Source organism: Sus scrofa, chromosome 6 (genome assembly GCF_054392235.1).
Source record: "Sus scrofa isolate SSC_HxYL_T2T_F1_AM1 chromosome 6, Sscrofa_HxYL_maternal_Yorkshire_Landrace_v2.0, whole genome shotgun sequence".
NCBI classification, from domain to species: Eukaryota; Metazoa; Chordata; class Mammalia; order Artiodactyla; family Suidae; genus Sus; species Sus scrofa.
The window spans coordinates 2,715,446-2,736,566 of record NC_139388.1 but is presented as its reverse complement, the minus strand read 5'-3'; the positions used below and the strand labels follow the sequence as shown (position 1 = coordinate 2,736,566).

General features: G+C 55.3%; 1 protein-coding gene and 1 long non-coding RNA gene across 8 annotated transcripts in view; one reads left to right on the top strand and one right to left on the bottom strand.

Moving 5' to 3' along the window:
- The window catches only part of LOC146402146 (uncharacterized), a 345,416-nt gene that overhangs the window by 37,487 nt on the left and 286,808 nt on the right, over nucleotides 1-21,121 (top strand). The gene's annotated exons all lie outside the window — the stretch shown is intronic.
- Nucleotides 1,000-21,121, bottom strand: part of ZCCHC14 (zinc finger CCHC-type containing 14) — a 73,175-nt gene continuing 53,053 nt past the window's right edge. For 3 of the 7 annotated variants that reach the window (XM_003126814.6, XM_084959263.1, XM_084959262.1), the window contains 10 exons: nucleotides 17,286-17,357; nucleotides 14,652-14,761; nucleotides 13,671-13,765; nucleotides 13,534-13,588; nucleotides 11,530-11,809; nucleotides 9,246-9,337; nucleotides 8,531-8,658; nucleotides 7,722-7,862; nucleotides 6,175-7,641; nucleotides 1,000-5,106 (listed from right to left, as the gene is read on the bottom strand). In XM_003126814.6, coding sequence (XP_003126862.4) covers nucleotides 5,051-5,106; nucleotides 6,175-7,641; nucleotides 7,722-7,862; nucleotides 8,531-8,658; nucleotides 9,246-9,337; nucleotides 11,530-11,809; nucleotides 13,534-13,588; nucleotides 13,671-13,765; nucleotides 14,652-14,761; nucleotides 17,286-17,357 — 2,496 coding nt within the window. In that variant the 3' untranslated portion in view covers nucleotides 1,000-5,050. The remainder of the gene's footprint in view (nucleotides 5,107-6,174; nucleotides 7,642-7,721; nucleotides 7,863-8,530; nucleotides 8,659-9,245; nucleotides 9,338-11,529; nucleotides 11,810-13,533; nucleotides 13,589-13,670; nucleotides 13,766-14,651; nucleotides 14,762-17,285; nucleotides 17,358-21,121) is intronic. The other 4 variants (XM_005664297.3, XM_084959264.1, XM_084959261.1 and 1 more) reach the window with 3 other exon arrangements.

Sequence of the window (21,121 nt, the reverse complement as noted above, 5' to 3'; positions counted from 1 at the left end):
TTGTGCTGCACCCGGGCCCTCGACCCCCCATCTTCCCGCTGCATGCATCTGTCCACGTGGCTGACTTTTCACGTGTATATTTCTACATTGTGCAAATTCTTAGTCACCCTGTCTCGCTTAGATTGTACGCATCATTACATCTGACGTTCTTGTAACCACGGCGTGCTCCGTAAGATTCCTATGAGAAGTTCTGCTTTTTAAAGACAAAGATACCATGCCGAGAGGGGAGACTTAGACCCCACGTTAGTGGGTGGTCACTCCCTTTATAGGATCTTTAAAACAAGTACATTTTTAATGACTAAGGTAAAATAAAGGCACAACTAAAAACTGTCATTTGAAGTTCAGTGGAATGGATGAGTGTGTGTTTGGGACCTGCAGTCTATACTATCCAAAGCCAAGCAGGCCGAGCGTGAGGGCGGGTTTCTCCGTGCCGAGAGCCGTCGGGTGGCAGAAAACCCACCGCCAAAGTTCTGGCTCGCCAGGGGCCCCTTGCTCGCGTTGGTCGCGGCTCTCAGGTCATAAAATTTAGTTCTCTTTGAGAACGTACAGATGTGCTAGCAAGTGTGGGGAGGACGGGTGTGGGAGGGCCCTAGGTATTTTGTGCGAATAAACACTTGGGTACCTGCTCTAAATGACCACAGAGCTACGACCCAGAAAGCACGGTGCGTGGGGGTGGTCGGAAGCCCGGCGCGTAGCGGTACCTGAGCTGGGGGCGGCGGGGCGCGCACAGGACAGACACCGGCCCGCCAGCGGCTGGCGGAGCTCCCCGGGCAAACTCCACTCTGTACCGCAGACGGTGGGAAGGACACGCTGAGGGCTCGGCAGGTTGCGTGCTGCCCCCCATCTTCAGAAGGACTCCTGTGGGGGAAAAGCACCAGAATTCTCCCGCTGGGGCCTGGCGCTGCTCAGGAGAGCACCACAGTCCTGGGCCAGCGCGTGCTTGTTAGCGCTGCTACCCCCTCAAGTCCAGAGAGCAAAGACCTGGTAAAAGGGAACAACTTTTTTTTTTTTTTAATTTTTATTTTCAGTACATTAAATTTACTCATAAAAACATTCTAAAAATGTACAATTTTTCTTTTAACAAAGTATATAATAAAACATAAAAACCCCAAAAACAGAATACTTGACATTTACAATTCAAAATCAAATTAGCAGAATATTAAATATTTACAAAACTATATCTTTTAAAAATATTTATAAAGTTACATGCAATTTTGTAGAACTGACATAAAAGAATGGCTCAAAATGGGAGAATTTTCCTTCATTCCTAAAAAGAAAATATGTCCAATAGAAGCTGTGAAGATTCTTAAGCACACAGAGGTCTTTCAGTACCAGAGCCTTGTCTCTGTGCATCTACGAACGTGTACCCACGTGGGGGGCTTGTCACAGCACGGGGACGGACTGACCGGGCTCCCTCCGGCAGCCGGGCCTCAACCAGCACAGGTGGTGGTTGGTGAGTGTTGATCAAAGGGCCTCCCTTCGACTCAGAACCTTGGGACGTCTCGGCAGGGGAGCCTTTTCAGAACCCATGGCTTTCAGTGTCACCTGCCTCATTCTTTGGGCGTCCCCTGCACTTTGGAAAGGCAAGGACGGCCAACCCACTCAGGCTCGACAGTCCCGTCCACTGTGACAGGCGGGCAAGCCGAGCAGGGTCAGAGTCTCCCTCATGACCTTTCAGACTCAACGCGTCACGCCCTCGGTCACGCCCTTGCCTACGTGACACCAGCAGGGCGTTCAACAAGCCACCACGGAAGCAGGCAGAGGGACCAGATGACAGCGCGCGAGGCGGGTCCCGCAACCCAAGTCGCGCGCAGCAAGTGCTCCTTTGCAGCCCTGGAGGGAGGACAGAGGCGAGAGCCCCGGTCAGCCTGCGTGCCCACGGGGACGCCTCACGGCCGTGGACCCGTGGACCGTCAGGCCAAGTGGCGAGGCCACCACGCGCCTCCGGACGTGCGGTTTAAACTATGTGGGCTTCTCGCCATAAAGGACCTAGAATTCTAAACGGTGAATTACAATACTGAGCCTCCTAGCTACTACGTTAACAAGCTGACTCCTGCACGTTTTTGGACATTAGAAATGATGCTGGTTTTTTAAAATACCCAATCACATATCTGCTTTCAAGAAAATAGTTTTATTTGAAGTGCTACTCCCATTTTCTCAGTGCTCTTTAGCAATTAGAAGTTTTTTAAAACAGTTGTACACTTTCCAATTTTCGATATTACCATGAAATAAAAATTAGAAAATAAGGTAGAAAATTGAGTGTTTTTGCGTAAAAAAACAAAGAAGATTAGTGTTTTATCCCAACACTGTATTCTACTAAGTCTGTACATTCCACGTTCCCCATTCTTGGAGATTACAAATGGGGTTAGAAACTTTAAAATAGGACAGACTCCACAGAGCAAAGTGGCTGGTGCCACACCTACCTGGTTGCCACAGCATTTGGAAACAGCCCACGATTTCGGGAAAACGGCGATTAAGCAGTTGAAAGGGTCAGGGTGGTCTATGCTTGGTAGCTGATGGTGCCCTCTGAGAGATGCCAGACGGTCTTCAGGCTGGCTGACGGCGGTTGCTTTTGGAGAGAAATCTCATCAGAATACTGCTAGCGCATATTCCCAAGTCCACGTATGAGATTCGCCTGGGAAGAGGTCTCATGGCTCGGCAGCTGAGTGCTTTGTGTCCTGTGTGTCGCGTCTCGTGCTCACGTGTGACGGCCTCCCTGGGAGACGCCACTCCACAGGCGCGTGCTGAGCTGAGAGCCAGCTGGGAGTTTCTAAGACCTGCAGGAACTGGAACACAGCCACACACTGTCTGAACTTCCCTCAATCTGAATGTCGTACTTCAAACTGAAGATGAACTTTGTGTTGTATTTAATGCTAGCCTCTAATATTTATCAAAATAGTTACAAGGGTAACAAGCGACACGTTCATTCCCCAGTGCTGCCCACTAAAACAACAACAAAAAACCCCTAAATATGCTTTTTTTCTTTTGTTATGAGACAGTTTTCAACAATTCCACTGTGGTGAAATAGGATTTATTTAAAATAGTTCTTTGTTTAAAAAACCAAGAAATTTAAAAGTTTGGCTTTCAGCACATACCCAGGCCACTCTAGTGGCCTTCAGAAATATTAAAATCGTAAACATCAAAGAACACTCTAAGTCTTTCTTAAACGTAACATGACAAGTCCCAGTCTAGTACTCTTTAAGGCAAAGTTGTGTCAGTTCGTGTTATTTTGACATTTCGTAGTGTTTATGATTTAGGAGATCAGTGTGACATTCCCCCCAAAAGCTGCTGCAGGCGTCGTCACTGCTTCACAACTGTGTGTCACGCTGTGTACCAGGAGAGAGAGAACACAGAGGTCTGTCGATCCTGCATTGCATAGAAACGAAACTCTACTAAAATAAAGCTCTAGAAACTCTACTAAAAGCCTTGCATAAAAAAAAGGAACAACCTTCTGCTGTAGTTTCCACGAAGCCTGGAAACTGATTCCAGAATTTGCAACCTCACATCACACTACCTCAAATTCTAGGGTATTCTTTTGATTTACACCAATTTTACATGAGGCTGATTGTCCGGTTTTAAGAATGGTCTGAATATTGTGATCTTTTTTTTAAAATAAGTATATTCAACTGGAAAATCCCTGGGCAAGGCCTTACCAATCAGTATTTTAATATTGAAGGCTTTAGTATTTAAAACGATGTCTGAGCAGAAAATCCCCTCTAGCCTTGAAGCTTAAGTCCCTGACTTTCAGACCAAAAGCTCTCGCTGCACTGGGTGAAACTGAGAGCTGTGTGGTGGACTTTATTTCCCACCTTGATAAAACTAGACTTGTGCAGATCTTACAGCTCTGCCCTGTCGGTAGAGTCAGTCTCTTTCAGAGTCTTACCACTTTCTACGGTAGTTTTCCAGGTAACGTTTAACAGAACTGTTGATAACAGCCTATGACAAGAGAAGCCGACAGGCGGGATAAAATTTCAAATCTTTTGCTCATAAATCACAGGACTGTATTATTACTGTTGTTGGAGTGGCTGTCTCAAGTGTGAATCCGCGAGCAGGAGGCCTTGGGGTCCGCGGGGAGTCCGTGGGAGGTAAAGCACTTGCAAGCTCGGCCAGGCACGTGCAGCACCCTCAGAGCCGCGCGCCGGCCACGCTGCCCGCACGCCTCTGCCAGCGTTCCTCGGTGGTGGAAGACGACAGAACTCAAAGCTCTGAAGGGCGGGGAAGGAAGCTGTCCTCAAAGCTTTGACGACGAGGGACTCTCTGGGACTTGGACCCTTAGAAATGAAGTTGTTGCGAGGAACTATTTCTATTTAGTAACATCGTTTAAATTTATTTGCAGGAAAAAAAAATTAAAAACCTGAAACTGCTACAAGTTGTTTTGAGGAGGGAAGGAAATACTAAAATCTCTGTTGTGTACTAAGTCGTGTAGCCTGCTGGTGCCAACTCTTTAAAAACGGGTTCTCTGAGTGTCCTGCACGGACTGGTCGTGGGGAGGAGGTCTCCGGAACCGCAGAGACTGCCGTCAGTGTACATTCGTCGGTAGTGCAATCCTTAAGAAGCCCAGAGACTAGTGCCTGACCACTGTGGGAACGGAACGGAACGGAACGGAACGGAACAAGGCGACATTTTCCCTCACCGGGGTCAAGTCCGACGGGTAGGACTCCCCGTGGAGAACTCCGACCTGCAGTCCTCGGCGCGAACCTCACGCAGCAGCTGCCCTGGAATTACGAGTGAGCCTACGAGGACCAGTTAGGGCCATGCTCTTCGGGAGACGGGAGGTCTCTGCATTGCAGCCAAGGGTGGAGGTGGCCAGTTGTCACTCAGAGTGGAGATGCCCACTAGGCCAGTCCTGACATCAAGCTCCCACCTAGGATTTTGGCAATAAAACTTGAGTTTGATGCATTCCTACGCTAGGTTTTCTATCCAGTCTAGTAAAGTAAAGCACCTTTGGATTAAAAATATTAAGCTCAACAGCAACTAGACTTCTCAGTTCTGTATTGAATTTTCCTTAGGTCTCCATGGCTTAATAGTGTTCTGTTGCCAGAGAAAAATATCAATCTGTGGAGTCCAGACTTTCTGCTGGAGGGGCATATTTCAACCTAAAAGTACCTGGAGAAGGGGGGGAAAAGAGACCACATTTGAATCACCAGAGAATTCCTGCCATCATCTGTCCAAACTCACTTCTGGAGTCACAGGTCAAGATTTGGGTACCAGAAACCCAGACCCTCTGTTCTAACCTCTCCCAAGCACCCTCCTCCGCCCCAACCCAACCTGGGCGCTGTTTTGACGTCTGTCAGGCCAGACAAGGGGTGAAAAGACCGCAGAGCGCCCAGTCCGCGTGGTCGTTCCACGGGTGCTCTGGCAGGGTCAGCTGGCCCCGTCCCCGGGGCGAGGGCCACCCCCACAGGCTCTGGGCTCGCTGTGTCAGGAGGTGCAGCATCATCCCTATCAGCGGGGTTGCCCGCAGCCCCCATCACCCCACCTGCCGCCAGACCGGATTCTGAGTTGCCTATAAAGCTCTCCAGGGGACTGAGGCAAGTCTGCAGCAACCCTCCAAAGTCTCTGGAAGGCAAGTGACTGCCTTGCCAAGGTTGCGCAGAGGGCAGTCGGGCTGGGCCCAGCTTCATCTGCCCCAGACAGACAGCAAGAGCAGAGCTGGTGTCATAACGACAGCAAACACACACACGACTAAAGGAGACAGAAGCGCCTCTGGAGGTAGGACAGGGGGCAGGAAGAAGATGCGGCCCAGGGAGCAAGGACACCACGCAGCCGCACACCCCCACGGCCACGGCCCCCCGGACTGGGAACAGAAGCGGGGACAGCAGGTTCCATCTGCGGCCCTCAGCTCACATGCCACCCCCTTGGTTGTCAGTTCGATGCTGGCAAAGGCTTGAAGTCGCCCACACGTGCTCCTCAGTCCCATGCAACAGGCTGAGAAGGAGCCATGGGGGCAACGGCTGGCCAGCCGCGCTCGGGAAAGTGAGGGCGCGCCCAAAGCGCAGAGACCTCTCGGAACCAAGGCCGCCCCCGGGGGCCGCAGAGCCTGCCCACAGTCGCTTGCTTTCTCAGAGCGCGTCGGAAAAATCACCTGCGGCCGCTTTCAAGCAGCGAAAGCGGACTGTGTTCAGCTTGCACACACAGCCCCCCGCCCGGCCGCGCCGCCGCCGGAGCCTTTACCTTGCCGACTGAAGTCCATGGACGGCTGCTTGCAGTCCTGAGCGCGGTGGCCCGTGGCCCCACAGTTGTAACACGAGAGATTCCCGCTCTTTTTGTGACTGGAACCATTGCTACTGCCCACCAAGCCCTGGGCCTGGTAGACGCCCGCCGCCCCTGCCATGAAGTTCTGCACGGGTGGGACGGCAAAGGCAGACTGGCCGCCCAGCACGGGCTCGGGGCCCACGCCGCCGCCGTAGGGCGAGTGTACGACCGGGAAGGCGCCGCCGCCGTACTGCTGGGCGCCCACGTAGCCGCTGCCGCACACGGGGCTGAAGGGCAGGAACGGGAAGGGGAAGACGGACGGGCCCGAGAACGGGTGCTGGAAGTAGTTGGCGTAGCTGACGGTCAGGCCGCTCGAGCCGCAGCTCCCGCTGCAGCCGCACGACGTGCACACGACGCAGCCGGGCGGTGGGGCGGGCGCGGGCTGCTGGGGCGCCGGCTGCTGCTGCTGCTGATGGTGGTGGTGGTGGTGGTGGTTCTGGGCCGAGGCGGGGACGCTCCCGGGGGAGCTGCCGCCGCCGCCGCCGCCACTGTAGAAGCTGCTCTCGGGGACAGAGGAGAGTGCGGGGCTGGAGCTGGGGGCCGGGCAGCTGGGCACGCTGGCCATGTTTGCGAAGGACGTGGAGGGGTGGCTACTGGAGGAGGCAGTGTTGCTGTTCGCACAGAAGCTGCCCTGCAGGGGGCCCACGGGCACACTGCTCATCGCAGAGAAGGCAGCTTTGGTGTTGGCTGTGTACAGCGCAGTCCGGGGGTTTATTATTGCAGGGGGCACACTTATCTGCACGTTACTGGAACAGGACGTTTGCCCGGGGACAGCAGAATCCGCAGGGACAGACGAGGACACCAGGAGTTTGATGGGTGGCCGAGCCACGTGGAAGACGGTGCTGGACGTCCCGGGGGCAGCGGTGCTGGTCTCCGCCCCCAGGCCCGGCTGCTGCGCCGGCTTCATCGCCCTGTCAAGCGCGGATGCAGGGACCACTTTGGTGCGGGGACCAAAGGACACGGCGGGTGACACGGCGCTGCTGTCGGCCAGGCCCGAGAGGACCTGCATGGGCTGATGGGGGCTGGACGTGGGGAGCACGTCCAGCATGGCACTGCCGAAGCCCTTGTCCACCTTGAGGCCGCTTCTCGGCGCGGAGACTTTGCCGCGCTCCTCCAGAGACAGCAGCGAGTGCACGGACGACGAGAGCAGCTTCAGGTCGGCGCCGCCCCGCTCGGCCTTGTGCACGGAGCTCAGCATCCGGATGGGCGCCATGTGCGAGGCCGTCATCATCTGGGGGGGCAGCGGGTGGTGGCCCGACGGGCTGGAGCCCGCCTCGTTCTGCACGGGCAGGACCTGGGCCGTGGGTCTGGCGGAGCTCGAGGTGAAGTGGTTCAGCAGCGTCACCGGCTTGTCCTTGTCGGCGCCCTCCGAGTGGACCTCCAGCCCTGGAGACGGAAAGAGCGTCAGGCAGCCGCCGGGCCGGGCCGGGCCGGGCCGGGCCGGGCGGGCACGCGGGGCGCCTTACGTCTGTCGTTTTCCTCGGCGCTGTCCGAGCTCTCCTCCCGGGCCTGCACCCCCATCGGGCTGGGCGAGGAGCTGGAGCACTCAGAGGAGCTGCCTTCCCGCGCCGTCTGGTGAGGGGGCTGCTCCACTTCCACCCGCAGCGCTGCAGACATGGGACGGGTGACAGTCTGAAGACGGCACTGGGCTCCAGGTGCTGCAGGTCACCAACAGGCGCCTGCCAGCCGGCATCGACTGTGCCCGCGTTGCCCCTGGCACATGCCTGTCACACTCCCTTTCACGTCAACCCTAAGGAGGCAGGTGCTGTCCTTTCCTTGTCACACAGGCTCGCCAGGCAGCAGATGCGCACGACCAAGCCTCAGCCTCCCCGAGCAAACACTGCCGGACAGGAAGGGTCCCCCAGCCCCCGGGTGCCCCAGAGGCAGCCACCCCCACCCCGAGCCCTCTGTCTTCGGGGCCCAGGATCCCAAGACCTTTCCGGTCAAACCCCCGCTGACAAGAGGCACCATTTTACTTCCTGGTTCGCCGTCCCTTTGATACTTGGAGCGCTTTCTGAGGGACAAGGGCAGGAAGCAGAGGAAGGCTGGTGGGGTGGCAAGAGCCCTTCGAGACGGCCCCAAGGCCCCGAGCCTGCCCGGGGGGAAGGGCGCGTCCATCCTCCTCTCAGCCTCTGGCCAGATGGACCCCTTCTGCCCAGACAGCTGCAGGAGTCACCAGACTCCAGCTTCCAACCCAGTGTCCCTGCTGTTTTCCTACAGGAGAAACCGTAAAAGCTAAAATCACGGCCAGCGACGAAGTCGCGGCCCCACCCACCTGCGGCATGGCTGCCTCGCACCGCCTGCACCGGCCCCACGTGGCTGGTGGGGGGCACACGGGCCACTCCGCTGCTGCTGACCGGCGCGGGGGCTGCGGGGTTCAGGCACCGCTTCTCCGACTTCTCCCTGTACAAGAGCAAAGCACGCCAACAAGCGGGGGCTCGATTCTGCTGAAGAAGGCGCCAGTGGTTCCCCAACTCCGCCAGGTGCACACGTTCCCCAGAAGAGTACGTCCACCAGCTCATGGCCAGGGGGATGAGACGCCTTCTGACTCGCCAGTCACTCTAGAGGCCCTTCCAGCAAACCCAAGCCACGTCCACAGACATTTACAAGCATCAGAGGAGTTCCCGTCCTGGCTCAGTGGTTAACGAACCCGACTAAGAACCATGAACCATTGCTCAATCCCTGAGCTCGCTCAGTGGGTTAAGAATCCAGCGTTGCCGTGAGCTGTGGTGTAGGTCGCAGACGCGGCTCGGATCTGGTGTTGCCATGGCTATGGTGTAGGCCGGCAGCTATAGCTCCGATTGGACCCCTAGCCTGGGAACCTCCACATGCCACGGGTACGGCCCTAGAAAAGACAGAAAAATAAAATAAAGTAAAAGCATCAGAGTTCATAAGCAATCTAAAGCAATCCAGTCACTGATAAACCCCAGCACCTGTTCTGCACGCTGGCACCTAAAATGAACACACATTCCACGAGCATTCACGCTTACTTCTCCAGCTCCAGCTGAGTCTTGAGTTTTTTCTTTGCTCCCATGGTGAGGGATTCGAATTTATTCAGATCTTCTTCAGTAAGGCTCAGAAACTACCACAGAAGAAACAAATTACGAAGTTACTGAGAATTAATTAGGATTCTGAAAGAAAATAACCTGGAGCTTAATAAGTCTAGTCCGCCTCTAGAGTATGTTAACAACTCAAACCTAACAGGATTAGAGACAGGAAAACATTTACTTGATTAATGATGTGGCACCCACAGTTCAAAGCACACGATGCTCACGAGAGTCACGGGCTGTGTCCACTGGGCCTTCCTGGACAGTCGAGCTCGGGCACCTGGAAGGCCCTGCTCCCTGGCAGGTGACTGCACACAGCGTCCTGCGGCCTCGACCGTTGCAGAGAGGCAGCCTCTGGAGTGGCTCCCTCTTAGGAGCCCCACACCCAAACACAAGCCAGCCACCCTGCCACAGACAGGAGCCCAGTCTTCTTTAGCAGTTCTTTTTTCTTCAAATCACACTCACTGCAGGGACAATGGCAACGTTGCTGGGCAGCAAATGACCCAGAAAAGTAGAAACCATCCCAAGCGAATGGCCACCCAAGCCACTGGCCACACACCTGGCTCTCAACAGGCCGTGTAACATGGTTTGTGACTTTAGCCATTTCAGCTCACACGTGAAACTAAAACTTTTTAAAGGGACCATCACCGAGGTTAGTAAAATCTTTTGTCTTTAAGATTTATGAATCATAAACTGAGAGTTCTGAGAATATACTTCAAATGTGTTTCTTGGAACTCCTGCTAGGGCACAACCAGATAGGCAGCGTCTCTGCAGCACCAGGACACGGGTCCGGTCCCTAGTCCGGCGCAGCGTGTTAAAAGATCCAGCACTGCGGCAGTGGTGGTACAGGTCACATCTGTGGCTTAGACCCGATCCCTGGACTGGGAACGCCTTTGTCGTGGGGCAGCCAGAAACGAAAAAAAAGTGTGCTTTTCTTCGAAGTCAAGATTGATTTCTAGATTCGTCCACTGCAGATTTTTGGAAAAATGAAATGTTTACAAAGATAACAGCCCTCACGTCACTTCATCCAGCAGGGGGAGCTCAGATTCAAACAGCGCGTAAGGGTCTAATACTTTTTGTTTTGTTTTTAGGGCCACACCTGCAGCAGACGGAGGTTCCCAGGCGAGGGACCAAATCGGAGCTGCAGCTGCCAGCCTGGGCCACAGCCACAGCAACGTGGGATCTGAGCCACATCTGTGAACTACACCACAGCTCACGGCAACACCGGATACATACATAACTCACTGAGCAAGACCAGGGACTGAACCTATGACCTCATGGATGCTTATCGGATTTGTTTCTGCTGCGCCACAAAAGGAACTCCTGGTCTAATTTACTTTAATCAGTGGCAATGAAACAAGAAATTTCAGGAAAAAAAATTTTTTTTTTTGACTGCATTCATGGCACATACAAGTTCATAGGCTAGGGGTCGAATACAGAGCTGCAGCTGCTGGCCTACACCACAGCCACTGCAACACAGGATTCCAGCTGCGTCTGTGACCTATGTCACAGCTCACAGCAATGCCGGATCCTTAACCCACTGAGCGAGGCCAGGGATCGAACCTGTGTCCTCATGGATACTAGTCAGATTCGTTTCCACTGAGCCACGATGGGAACTCCCAGAATTTTTTTTAACACTGAAAAAAAAAACACTCCATGGCAAAACTCTCTTCGGGAAAAAGTAGTTTCCATGTAGGACTGCTTGAAATACAAAAAATTCATCTATTCTTTTAGCTGTATGACCCTAAATGAAGCCAAATCATCAGACAGCCGCTTACTTGCATCCGAGCATGCGGGGTCCTGGGAAAAGGCCTACGTCAAAGGGCATCTAAGACAGAGGCGGGACACCAGAACTCGCCACCCACCGTGAGGCCACTGGAGACCTAACAGCCTTTACGTCACGGGGAGAAAGCACCTAACTTGCAAGGACCTCCAACTATCTTAAAAAAGCGATCCTACGAACCATCGCGTTACAGCTTTGCTTCAGCTGCAGGCAGCCTTCGGAAACCCAAAGGCGCGGGTCCTGCGGCAAAAGCTCACAGACGCAGGCCGCCTGTGGGTGTTAAGACCCCTCGTCACACACTCGGAACACAACTCAGGGCCCCCAGGAGTGAGGCCTGCGGGTGTTAAGACCCCTCGTCACACACTCGGAACACAACTCAGTGCCTCCAGGAATGAGGCCTGAAGAGCGGTCATGTGAGAGACCCAGCAAATTCGACCAGCACACCTTCTCCATCGTGAGCTGTTTGAAGACCGGGTAGTACTTGTGCAAACGCAGTTTCCGAAGCCAGTCTAAAATCCCATTTTGCTCCTGGGGCTGAGGGGCCTGCAGACTGGAAGGCATCAGGATGGTGGGCGAGCTGTCCATCGGGGTCCGGTAGGCCAGCGCCGAGCCCGCAGCCCCCGCGTGCGAGCAGTGTGGCAGGGCGGCCGCACTGGCCGGGTGCTGCATGTGGTGCTGGGCGCCGCTCTGAGAGGACGGGATGCCGGCCACTCCACACACAGGCCTGTGGGACAGAAGACGGGTGCTGTCGAAAGGCTACGACCAGCTCATACACCTGGACTGCACTGCAGCCGTGTCCACTGCTAACCACAGAGCCTGGCCTGGGCAGAGGTCTGCAGGGCTCGGATCCTTAACCCACTGAGTGGGGCCAGGGATCGAACTTGCATCCTTATGCACACTAGTCAGATTCGTTTCCATGGTGCCGCAACAGGAGCTCCTCTTTCTGTTACTTCTATCCCAGGATGATACTGAAAATCATATTAAAACTAACTCCAAAATCTTTAACATCCAAATTTTTTTTTCTTTTTTTTGGGGGGGTCTCTTTAGGGTGCGCCCACGGCCTATGGAGGTTCCCAGGCTAGGGCTTGAATTGGAGCTACCGCCGCCGGCCTACACTGCAGCTCACGGCAACGCCGCATCCTGAACCCAACATGCAAGGCCAGGGATCAAACCCGCAACCTCATGAATACTTGGCGGGTTCGTTAGACACTGAGCCATGACGGGAACTCCCAAATTTGTTTTTTAAAAAAGTAAATTCCAGGAAAGGTAAAAGGACCAAAAGCAGCACTTTCTGTCTCCGCCCTCCCACATCAAACCGCAGACTCGCAGACGTGGTGTGTGTCTGCCCACACCAGGCAGAGGGGGCAGAAGACAGAGAGAGCGAGCGAGCGAGCGAGCGAGAGCGAGAGAGAGAGAGCGAGAGAGAGAGCGAGAGAGAGCGAGAGAGAGCGCGCGCAAGCGAGAGCGTGCGCACTGCCTGTGACGTCATCCCGCTTTATTTATTTTTTTGTCTTCTTGCCATTTCTTGGGCCGCTCCCGCGGCATATGGAGGTTCCCGGGCTAGGGGTCCAATCGGAGCTGTAGCCACCGGCCTACACCAGAGCCACAGCAACACGGGATCTGAGCCTCGTCTGCAACCTACACCACAGCTCTCGGCAACGCTGGATCGTTAACCCACTTAGCAAGGCCAGGGATCGAACCCGCAACCTCATGGTTCCTAGTTGGATTCGTTAACCACTGCGCCACGACGGGAACTCTGTCATTCCACTTTAGAGCTGGCTGTCAGTCCAGGCAGGCAGTCTGTCTGTCACCTGAGCACTGCTACCATCATTCTGGCCCCGTGTGGTAGGGGAACTCCTAGAGCAGCAACTCTGGCCCTTTGTGGGCTTGATCACCTCAGGAGAGTCTAAAAATGAGGATTCTTAGAAATTTCGGTTTCCTAGAATGTTCAGGACCCAGAAACTGGCCTTTACAATAAGAGTCTTTAGGAATGCTCTCAATCCAGTGGCTCTGAGAACTTTTTTTTTTAAAGAAATCAAAAAGTGGATTATCTCAGCATTCCCATGTGGCTCAGTGGGTTAAGGAGCCGACATTGTCTCTATGAGGATGTGGGTTCGATCCCTGGCCCTGCTCAGCAGGTGAAGGATCCAGCATTGTCGTGGCGGTGGTGTAGGTCACAGACGCGGCTCAGATCCGGTTTTGCCATGGCTGTGGTGTGGGGTGGCGGCTGCAGCTCCCACTCAACCCCTAGCCTGGGAATTCCCACATGCAGCAGGCACAGCCTAAAAAGACAAGTGGATTCTCTCTTTCCAATTCTTCCCTCCATGTTATTCAAGAGCAAGACAAAAAAATGACTTCACTTTAGAAACAACTGTTCACACACGGTGGGAAGCGAGCTGGGTAACAGGGCTGCCGGGACGTGCGCTGGTCACAAAGCGGAAACCTTACCTTCCAGAGACGCCCATCACGGTACCGACGTTGGAAAGAGAAGGGGTGCCAGGACCTACGAGTTAAAGTAAATGTCATAAAATTTACAGACTATAAAAATGTTCCTATTTTTATTTAATTACATCTTTCAAACTCACTTGGACTTTGAAGCTGTTGGGTGGGAGATGAAGTGCTGAAAAATTTCTTAACATGGTCATTTTTTAATATGTGAGAAGGTAACGAAGCCAAATACCTGAAAATTAAACAAAATAGTTTTATCAGCATTAAAATACATTACCAAAAACGAAGTGGGAAAAAAATTTTTAGTTTTCTCTTTTTTGTCTTTTTAGGGCTGCACCTGTGGCTTATGGGGGTTCCCAGGCTAGGGGTTGAATCAGAACTGCAGCTGCCGGCCTACACCACAGCCAGAGCCACGCAGGATCTGAGCCGCTTCTGTGAGCTACACCACAGCTCTTGGCAATGCCGGATCCTTAACCCACTGAGAGAAGCCAGGGATCGAACCTTCGTCCTCATGGATACTAGTGAGATGATTTTCTACTGAGCCCCGATGGGAACTCCCCGTTTCCTTATTTACACTGTACTACACCGCAGGACACTGGCCGCAAGCACAGCCCATGCTGTCATTCAGGTGCTGGCCCCAGGGCCCTGGCGGCAGGCCTGCCTCTCCATGAATCTAGTGGCAGGGTGCGATCAGGGGTCCAGAGGCCCTGGGCCCAGGAGACTTTATTAAGTCCTCGCTCGGTCCCGAACAGGCTTTCCTTTCTGCTAGAGGACAGAAGCCGTCACCAGATTTTGTTTCCTAGGACCAGCAGAATTCCATTAAATGCTGGCGGGTACCCTGAGATTCCCTTCCTCACACAGCCTCAAAATCTGCCTCCCACTGCTCCGTAACTGAGGAGGGTCCCTGGAGGAAAGAGGACACCCAAACCGCCCAGAGCCCCAAGTCCCTCAAGCGCATCTCAGACCAGCAGGCCGTCGCGGCCGGCCCCGCCCGCCCCGCGCACACGGCCGCCGGCCCTCCGTCACCGTCTGCCACCCTCTGTCACCCTGCGTCACGGCTGCGCCACGGCCCCCGCAGGGCTGCCTGTACGGCGGGCGGGTGTGGTGACGGGCGTTACCTCAGGTCCGCTTCCAGATCCACGTGGTTTCGCTCTAGATAAAATGAATCTGGGCCAGCTAAGCAAGGAATGAATTTCTCCAAGTTGTCTTCAGGATAAAGCTGAGATAACTGAAAGAGACGGAAAGGTGTACACCGTATGTTAACATTCATCTCAGGTAACCAGGACGCCGCGCTTGGAGAAAAGCCTGCGCAGGTGCTCGGTGGTGACACCTGCTGGCGAGACACCAGGGGCCGCTGGGGGCCCGGGGGGCCCCGCATGCACCTGGGATGCAGGAGCCACTCAGGACGCCGCGCTCCCTGCGTGGCATCATCAAGAAGCAGCTCACCACCCGCCCCCAACACACACACAGCAGTGCCTTCTCCTGAGCCCTCAGACAGCCGAGCTGCAAGGCCACCCTGTGACCGGATTCCAAGAGGGACCCTCCGAGGACAAACGGGACACGTGAGCTGTCCCAGCTGAGGCAGAGCACGCGGAAGAAGGAGCCACCATGCCAGCAGGAGGAAGAGGGCGGCTGAGATGAGCGCGTCCGTAGGGGCTGAGTGCAGCTCAGACAGCCGTCAGCCCGGAGCCCCAGACCCCGGGGACCGTGCCCTCATTCCCAAGCTCTCTCCCACGGGGAGCCCGGCTGGGGCTGACTGCCCCGGGGGCCGAGCGGGAGACCCCGTGCATTTCCCTGGAGCCCGCTCTCAAGCCAAAACAAAAAGCCCGTAAGCCACTGGGGCAAGTGGCTCCTGCTCTGAGATGAGAGATCAAGCAAAGCCCCACGTTTCCGGGGATGAGGCAGAAGACTTTCCTGCCTCTGCAGGAGGAGGACAAAGCCCTCTGGCACCAGGTCATGGGCAGAGGACAAACGAAGCCCCTCTGGCCCTGAGGAAGGGGCGAGAGGCCTTCGTGGGCCGAGGGTCCTGCACCAGCGCAAAGGGGAGGCCAGCTGCTGCTGGGAAGGAAGGGGCCGGGATGCTGAGAAAGCCCCCAGAGGCCCTGTGCCTGCAGCGGAGCCCTGGCCAGGAGCAGGGCCATGCCTCCCATCCCCAGGCCCAAGTCACAGCTGTCTCCCCCGGGGAGTGAGGCGTCTACCGAGCAGGGAGAGCCTTCTGTGCCACAGGCCCAGCAAGACCACCGAGGCGCCTCCTGAGGCTCACGGGGCCGGCGGGCCTTCCCCGAGGAGGAAGCCTCGCGGTGCTCAGCTCCGATCCCAGCGAGATGAACCCGCTGCCACGTGCCCACTTCCAGGCTGGTTTCTAGACATGATGTCTCACACCCACTCAGAAATTACAAATTAAAAGAACGGGGGGAATCTGTGGTCAAGAACTAGACTCAGAAATAACCTAGATGTTGGAACTACCGGACAGGGATTGAGCACACCTACGCTTAGTGGACTAAAAGATGTAGTAGGAAAACCCAAAGACCGCCACCAGGATGTGTGAACAAGTGGGTAATACTATCAAAGAGATGGAAACCTTATTAAAACACATATCAAATGGAAAAGCCAGGAAAAACAAAAGAAAACAAAAAAAACAAAACCCAAAGCCACGGTACTTGAGAGGAATTCAGCAAACTCAACAAGGCTCACGAGCACCGCGGGCAGAGCTACCGAAGCAAAGTGAACGGCAGGGTCAAGTACACGCAGCCCAAGGCCCAGAAGAGGGAAGGGAGTGGGGCAGGAGAGAGAATGCACAGGAACTTTCCAAGACTGCTGAAAGACAGCGCAGCCGATACCCAGGAAGGGCAGAGAGCCTGGAGCCAGCCGACAAGCCGCCGCCGCCACCAGACAGGCGAGTGGCCACGGCGAGGGGGGCCCATCAGCCAGCGGCGTCCAGAGAAAGCGCGCTGCACAGACAGAAGGCCCAGGCCGGGGTCCCCGGTGCTCTGAAGGGCGCAGAGGAGGGGGCCCCGGGGCAGGAGCCGTGGCTCTAGAAGCAGGCCCCGGGGCCGGCTCCACGCGGGGCGGCCTCAACAGTGGGCACATCGAGCGACTTCTGTCCAAGCTCCTCCAGCGGAGCCCAAACCCTGCTCTCCTCCGAAGGCGTACACCCTCCTTCTCATAATCCAGATGCAAGCTGCCCTTTGGAGAGAGGGACTGTTTCCGACGCATCACTAGGGCTAAGACTGTGGTTCGCTGGGGCTGCACGGGCCAGGGGACCTTAGACACAGAGCTAGGTACGTCTGTCACACACAGGCGGAGGTCAAAAGGTGTTCCTCTTGATATGTGTTGAACCAATTTAAAAACAAACAGGATGTACCCCACCTATACTGCCATCTTAAAAGATATTTAAAACAAACAGGAAAATCCAAGGTGTACACAGATAAAGGTGGGAGCAGTCACGTCTCTAACCCCCGCTGCCCGAGCGGGCCCCTCCCTCGGCCTCGGCTCAACAGTCACGAAACCTCACAGCCTGACCCCCCCTAGGCCTCCGAGCACCTGCGTCCTTCCGCCTCGTCTCACTGTCAACCACTGGGAGGCGCAGGCACGGGGGCTCCAGGACCCAGGGTGTGGGCCCGGGCGGCACCCCTTCCCGGCACGGCGCTGGCGGTGCGGGCTGAAGGAAGCGACCTCAGAAAGGACAGGACTGGCGACCACTGGGGAGCGAGACCCCGTGAATGGGTGTAAGAGCCCTTCAGTTACCTTACCTTTGAAATAAATTCAGTCACTTCAGAGGGAGATTTGGTTACTGATGTTACTGAAGAATCAGACCACAAGACCTTAAAAACAAATAAACAAACAAACCTTAAAAACTGACACCACATACCTGATTCACACCACACTTTCCGGGGTGCGCGGCTGGTGCAGGTGCAGCGGTGTGACGAGCCCTAGCGCCCTAGGAATGGAGCCCTGGCCTCGTGAGGGAGGGTCGTTCACCTAACTCCAGGCATTCAAGCTTCGGTTCCTGTTTTGCACGATAATTTAAACATGGAGCACGGAGTCGAAGGCTTGCTCCTCAAAGCTCTAGAAAGTCACTGGCACCCCAAATGCGTGTCCCAGGGCGGACCCCCTCTGCTCAGGTCAGTCTCCACAACTCTGCACGTGGGATCAAGAAGTTACCAGAAACGAGCTCACCCAGACAAGGAGCAGCTCGGCATACGCTCGCCGCTATGGGTACTGGTGAGATGAGGCCGGGCCCTGCCCTCTGGAATCTGACACAACTGGGGGTGGCACGGGAGTCAACGGGCGACAACAGGCCAGAGCAAGCGGTCAGGGCCAGAAGAGCAGAGAACATCTTCCACGGGTGGGGAGGGGGCAGAGAATTCAGGGAGAGAGCATCAGAATCGTCTTCCCGCAAGCTGCACAAAGCCTGGCAGGTGTGTTTGCCCTCTTCTTTCAGGACCTCGCAGCCGCCAGTTTCCCCAGCGGACTGTAAAGCGCCCTGGACAGAGGCCTGCTCCCCCTCCGCCTGCTCCCCTGGGGGACAGACAGGACGGGACGGGAGGGAGGCCCGGAACAAGAGGGGTCAAACCACGAAAGAAGACCTTCCCTCGCACCCGGAAGAAGCCACTGGAGGCCTGCACGCCAGGAACCACATGACCAAGTGTATTTGTATTTTATCACCCAAAGGGAAGCATCACATGCGCACTGACGAAGAGAAAACGGAGCGCAGACGCAACGCGTCACTCTGTGCCCCCACCTGCCCTCACCCTCCGAGGATCAGCCATCGAGTCTGCCATCCCCACGCGGCTGAAATCCACACACTTGTCCCTCCATCTCACAACAACGGGGGTGTGTTTCAAGCCCCCTTAAAACAGAAGCTGATCAAGGAAAGGGGTCTCTCCTTGTCTCTGAACGCCAGTGCCTCTGTGAATGCACCAAGGCAAGTGCTGGCATTTTTGAAGGAACGTGCCATGCCATCCAAAATCTCCTACACTGAAATGAAAATACTTAAACCATTTTTTCTGTCTGAAACAATCAAATCTTACAACAACACTAAAAAGAAGTTTCAGGGAGAGTGAGTTGCCACCCACATAAAACACCTGTAATTTCCATGATGAAAGCTGAGGACCTTCCAGCCTTAGGTGTGTGACGCAAAGCACGGCTGACAGCATGTCTCTCCAGGTCGCATTTCATTTCATATGAGTGCCCCTGACTCAACTAAGACCAACACCCCGAGAGGAAGTGCAGCGCGGACAGACGGCTTTCTGCTGAAGACGACAATCTGCTTCCCTGACAATTACACCTTCTTTTTTTGGGGGGGGGGGGGACCACACCTGCAGCATAGAATAGTTTCTGGGCCAGGGACTGGAACGGAGGCGCAGCTGCAACAATGCAGGATCCTTTAACCCACTGCACCAGGCCAGCGACTGAACCCACACCTCGGCAGTGCCCCGAGCCAGTGCGGTCAGGCTGCTGACCCACTGAGCCACGGGGCGGGGGGGGGGGGCACTCCGACAACGATCTCTTTTAAACAGGTACAACTTGTCTAGGTTGTCTGCTCCTGGCATGGTTTTCCTTGACTTCCAAAGGGAGCTGCTTCCTCCAAGGGCAGACAGCAGGCACAGACTGGAAGCCAAGAGCCACTTACAAGCTGAATTCAGCATCACCACCTGACACGGGTCGACGCCACCCGCACCCCACCGCCACCCCAGAGCAGAGGCCAGGCCCCAGGAGGGCCGGGGACATGGCACGGGAGAAGAGCCCCACGTCACACCAGGCTCCGAGACCTGCGCTCTGTCCAGTTCAAGTGGGCGTCGATCCTCAGCCGCCCCACGGTCTCGTGAACCAGCAGGCCAAAGCACCGCCTGTCGGGATGACCCAGTACCTTCCCATCCCCGACCCTGACTCCGAGCCACTGACACTTCCGGAGGCAGGTTCTCCCGAGTCTTAAGCATATACCCAAAAAAGCACTTTGCACACAACAGGTAAGGTATACCAAGGATCCTGCCACACTCCGTCTAATTCCGACGACTCACCGTCCAACTCAGCCTCAGTGCCCTCTGGAGCACGTGGGGCAGCATTTTCCCTCCTCGCACAGGCCCCGCCCCCTGCTCCGGCCACGGCCCCGCGGGAGCAGGCGGCCCAGCCCCAGACCTGCCTCCAGACCGCTGAGGAGCTCTGGAGCTGCACACAGAGACAGGCCGAGCCGTCACAGAGCAGGCAGCCTGGAGGAGACACCGGCCATGCGCAGAAGGGACAACCACTTGCCAAAGCTAAACCCATCACTGGTGCTCTCGGTGAGCTAAGAGAAGAAAGCACGGCCAAGGACGGGGCGCTACGACGAAAGAATCGTCAGAGAACAGGAGTTCTCTGTAACAATAAAAGGCGGGACAGCAGAAATGAAAACTTCGATTCAGGAGATGGAAGACGGGGGCGTTTCCCACAGAGCAGATCAAAAATCAAAGGAAAAAAGTGAAGCCAGAGGAAGAGCACAAGTTCGACGTGGAGACGGCACAAGTTGCAAAGCAGGAAAAGAGGGCGGAGGACACGCCAAGGAGTGGTCCACGGGGGGGCCCCCCGACGAACGGCCTTGAGCTCAAAGGGCTGCCGGGCCTCGGGGTGACGGCGCACCTGCACCCGAGCAGGGCTCGGAGACGCGGGCTGACACTGGGACTAAGAGAACCCTAAAACCTCCGGCGAGCACAAGACGGGTCACAGCACAGGATCAGGAATCAAAGACGCAGGCCTCTCAAGAGCAACAGTGCAAAGCAGTAGGCAGAAGTGCCTCCCAATCCCTAAGGAAGAACGACGCCCAGAACAGCAGGGACTCCCCATTCACGTGTCAGGCACAGGGATGAAGGCAGCGCCAACGTCAAAGTCTCAGAGGCTGTTCCTCCTGGGAGCAGTTCTAAGGCGCTACTAGACAAGGGGGGAGCCAAGAACCAGGAGCAGGGGTCACAGCTGGGCGGGAGGAGGAGGGGCCCGCAGTGAGGACCCAGGGCCCCGAGAGGAGACCACACCAGGCTGAAGCCCTGCGTTCAGGCCGGAGCAGCGCACAGCTCAAAGAGACACCCAACGGAATGCCAGATGCATCTGAACACAACCAGGGAAAACGTTAGGGGTGAAGCTGTTTTCCAAGCAACCAACAAACCCCGACAGTGAACTCCAGGTAAAACGGAGGATCATGCAACCACTGAGGTGTATTTCAAAAGAAGCAGGTCCCTGTGAGCCCTGGTGACGAATGCACAAGTACTGGACGCCGACCACACAGAGCAAGAACAGTCGCCAAGGGGTCCCTGATACGGTGCAAGGGGATTGGCAGCAGCTCTGCAGTGCCAGGGCGCAGGTTTGATCCTGCCTGCGCAGTGGTTTAAGGATCTGAAAGCTCTGTGGCTCGGATCTGATCCCTGGCCTGGGAACTCCATGTGCCTCGGGATGGACAAAAAAAAAAAAAAAAAAAAAAAAAAAAAAAAAAAATTTGCCAGGACTCATCCTTAGCTAATAGTGATACAATATTCTGTTGTTAAATTGTGCTGGAATTAAAAAGTCAACTTTTAAAGAAAAGACAGCACGAAAATCAATGCAGTGTTGGGTTCTTATC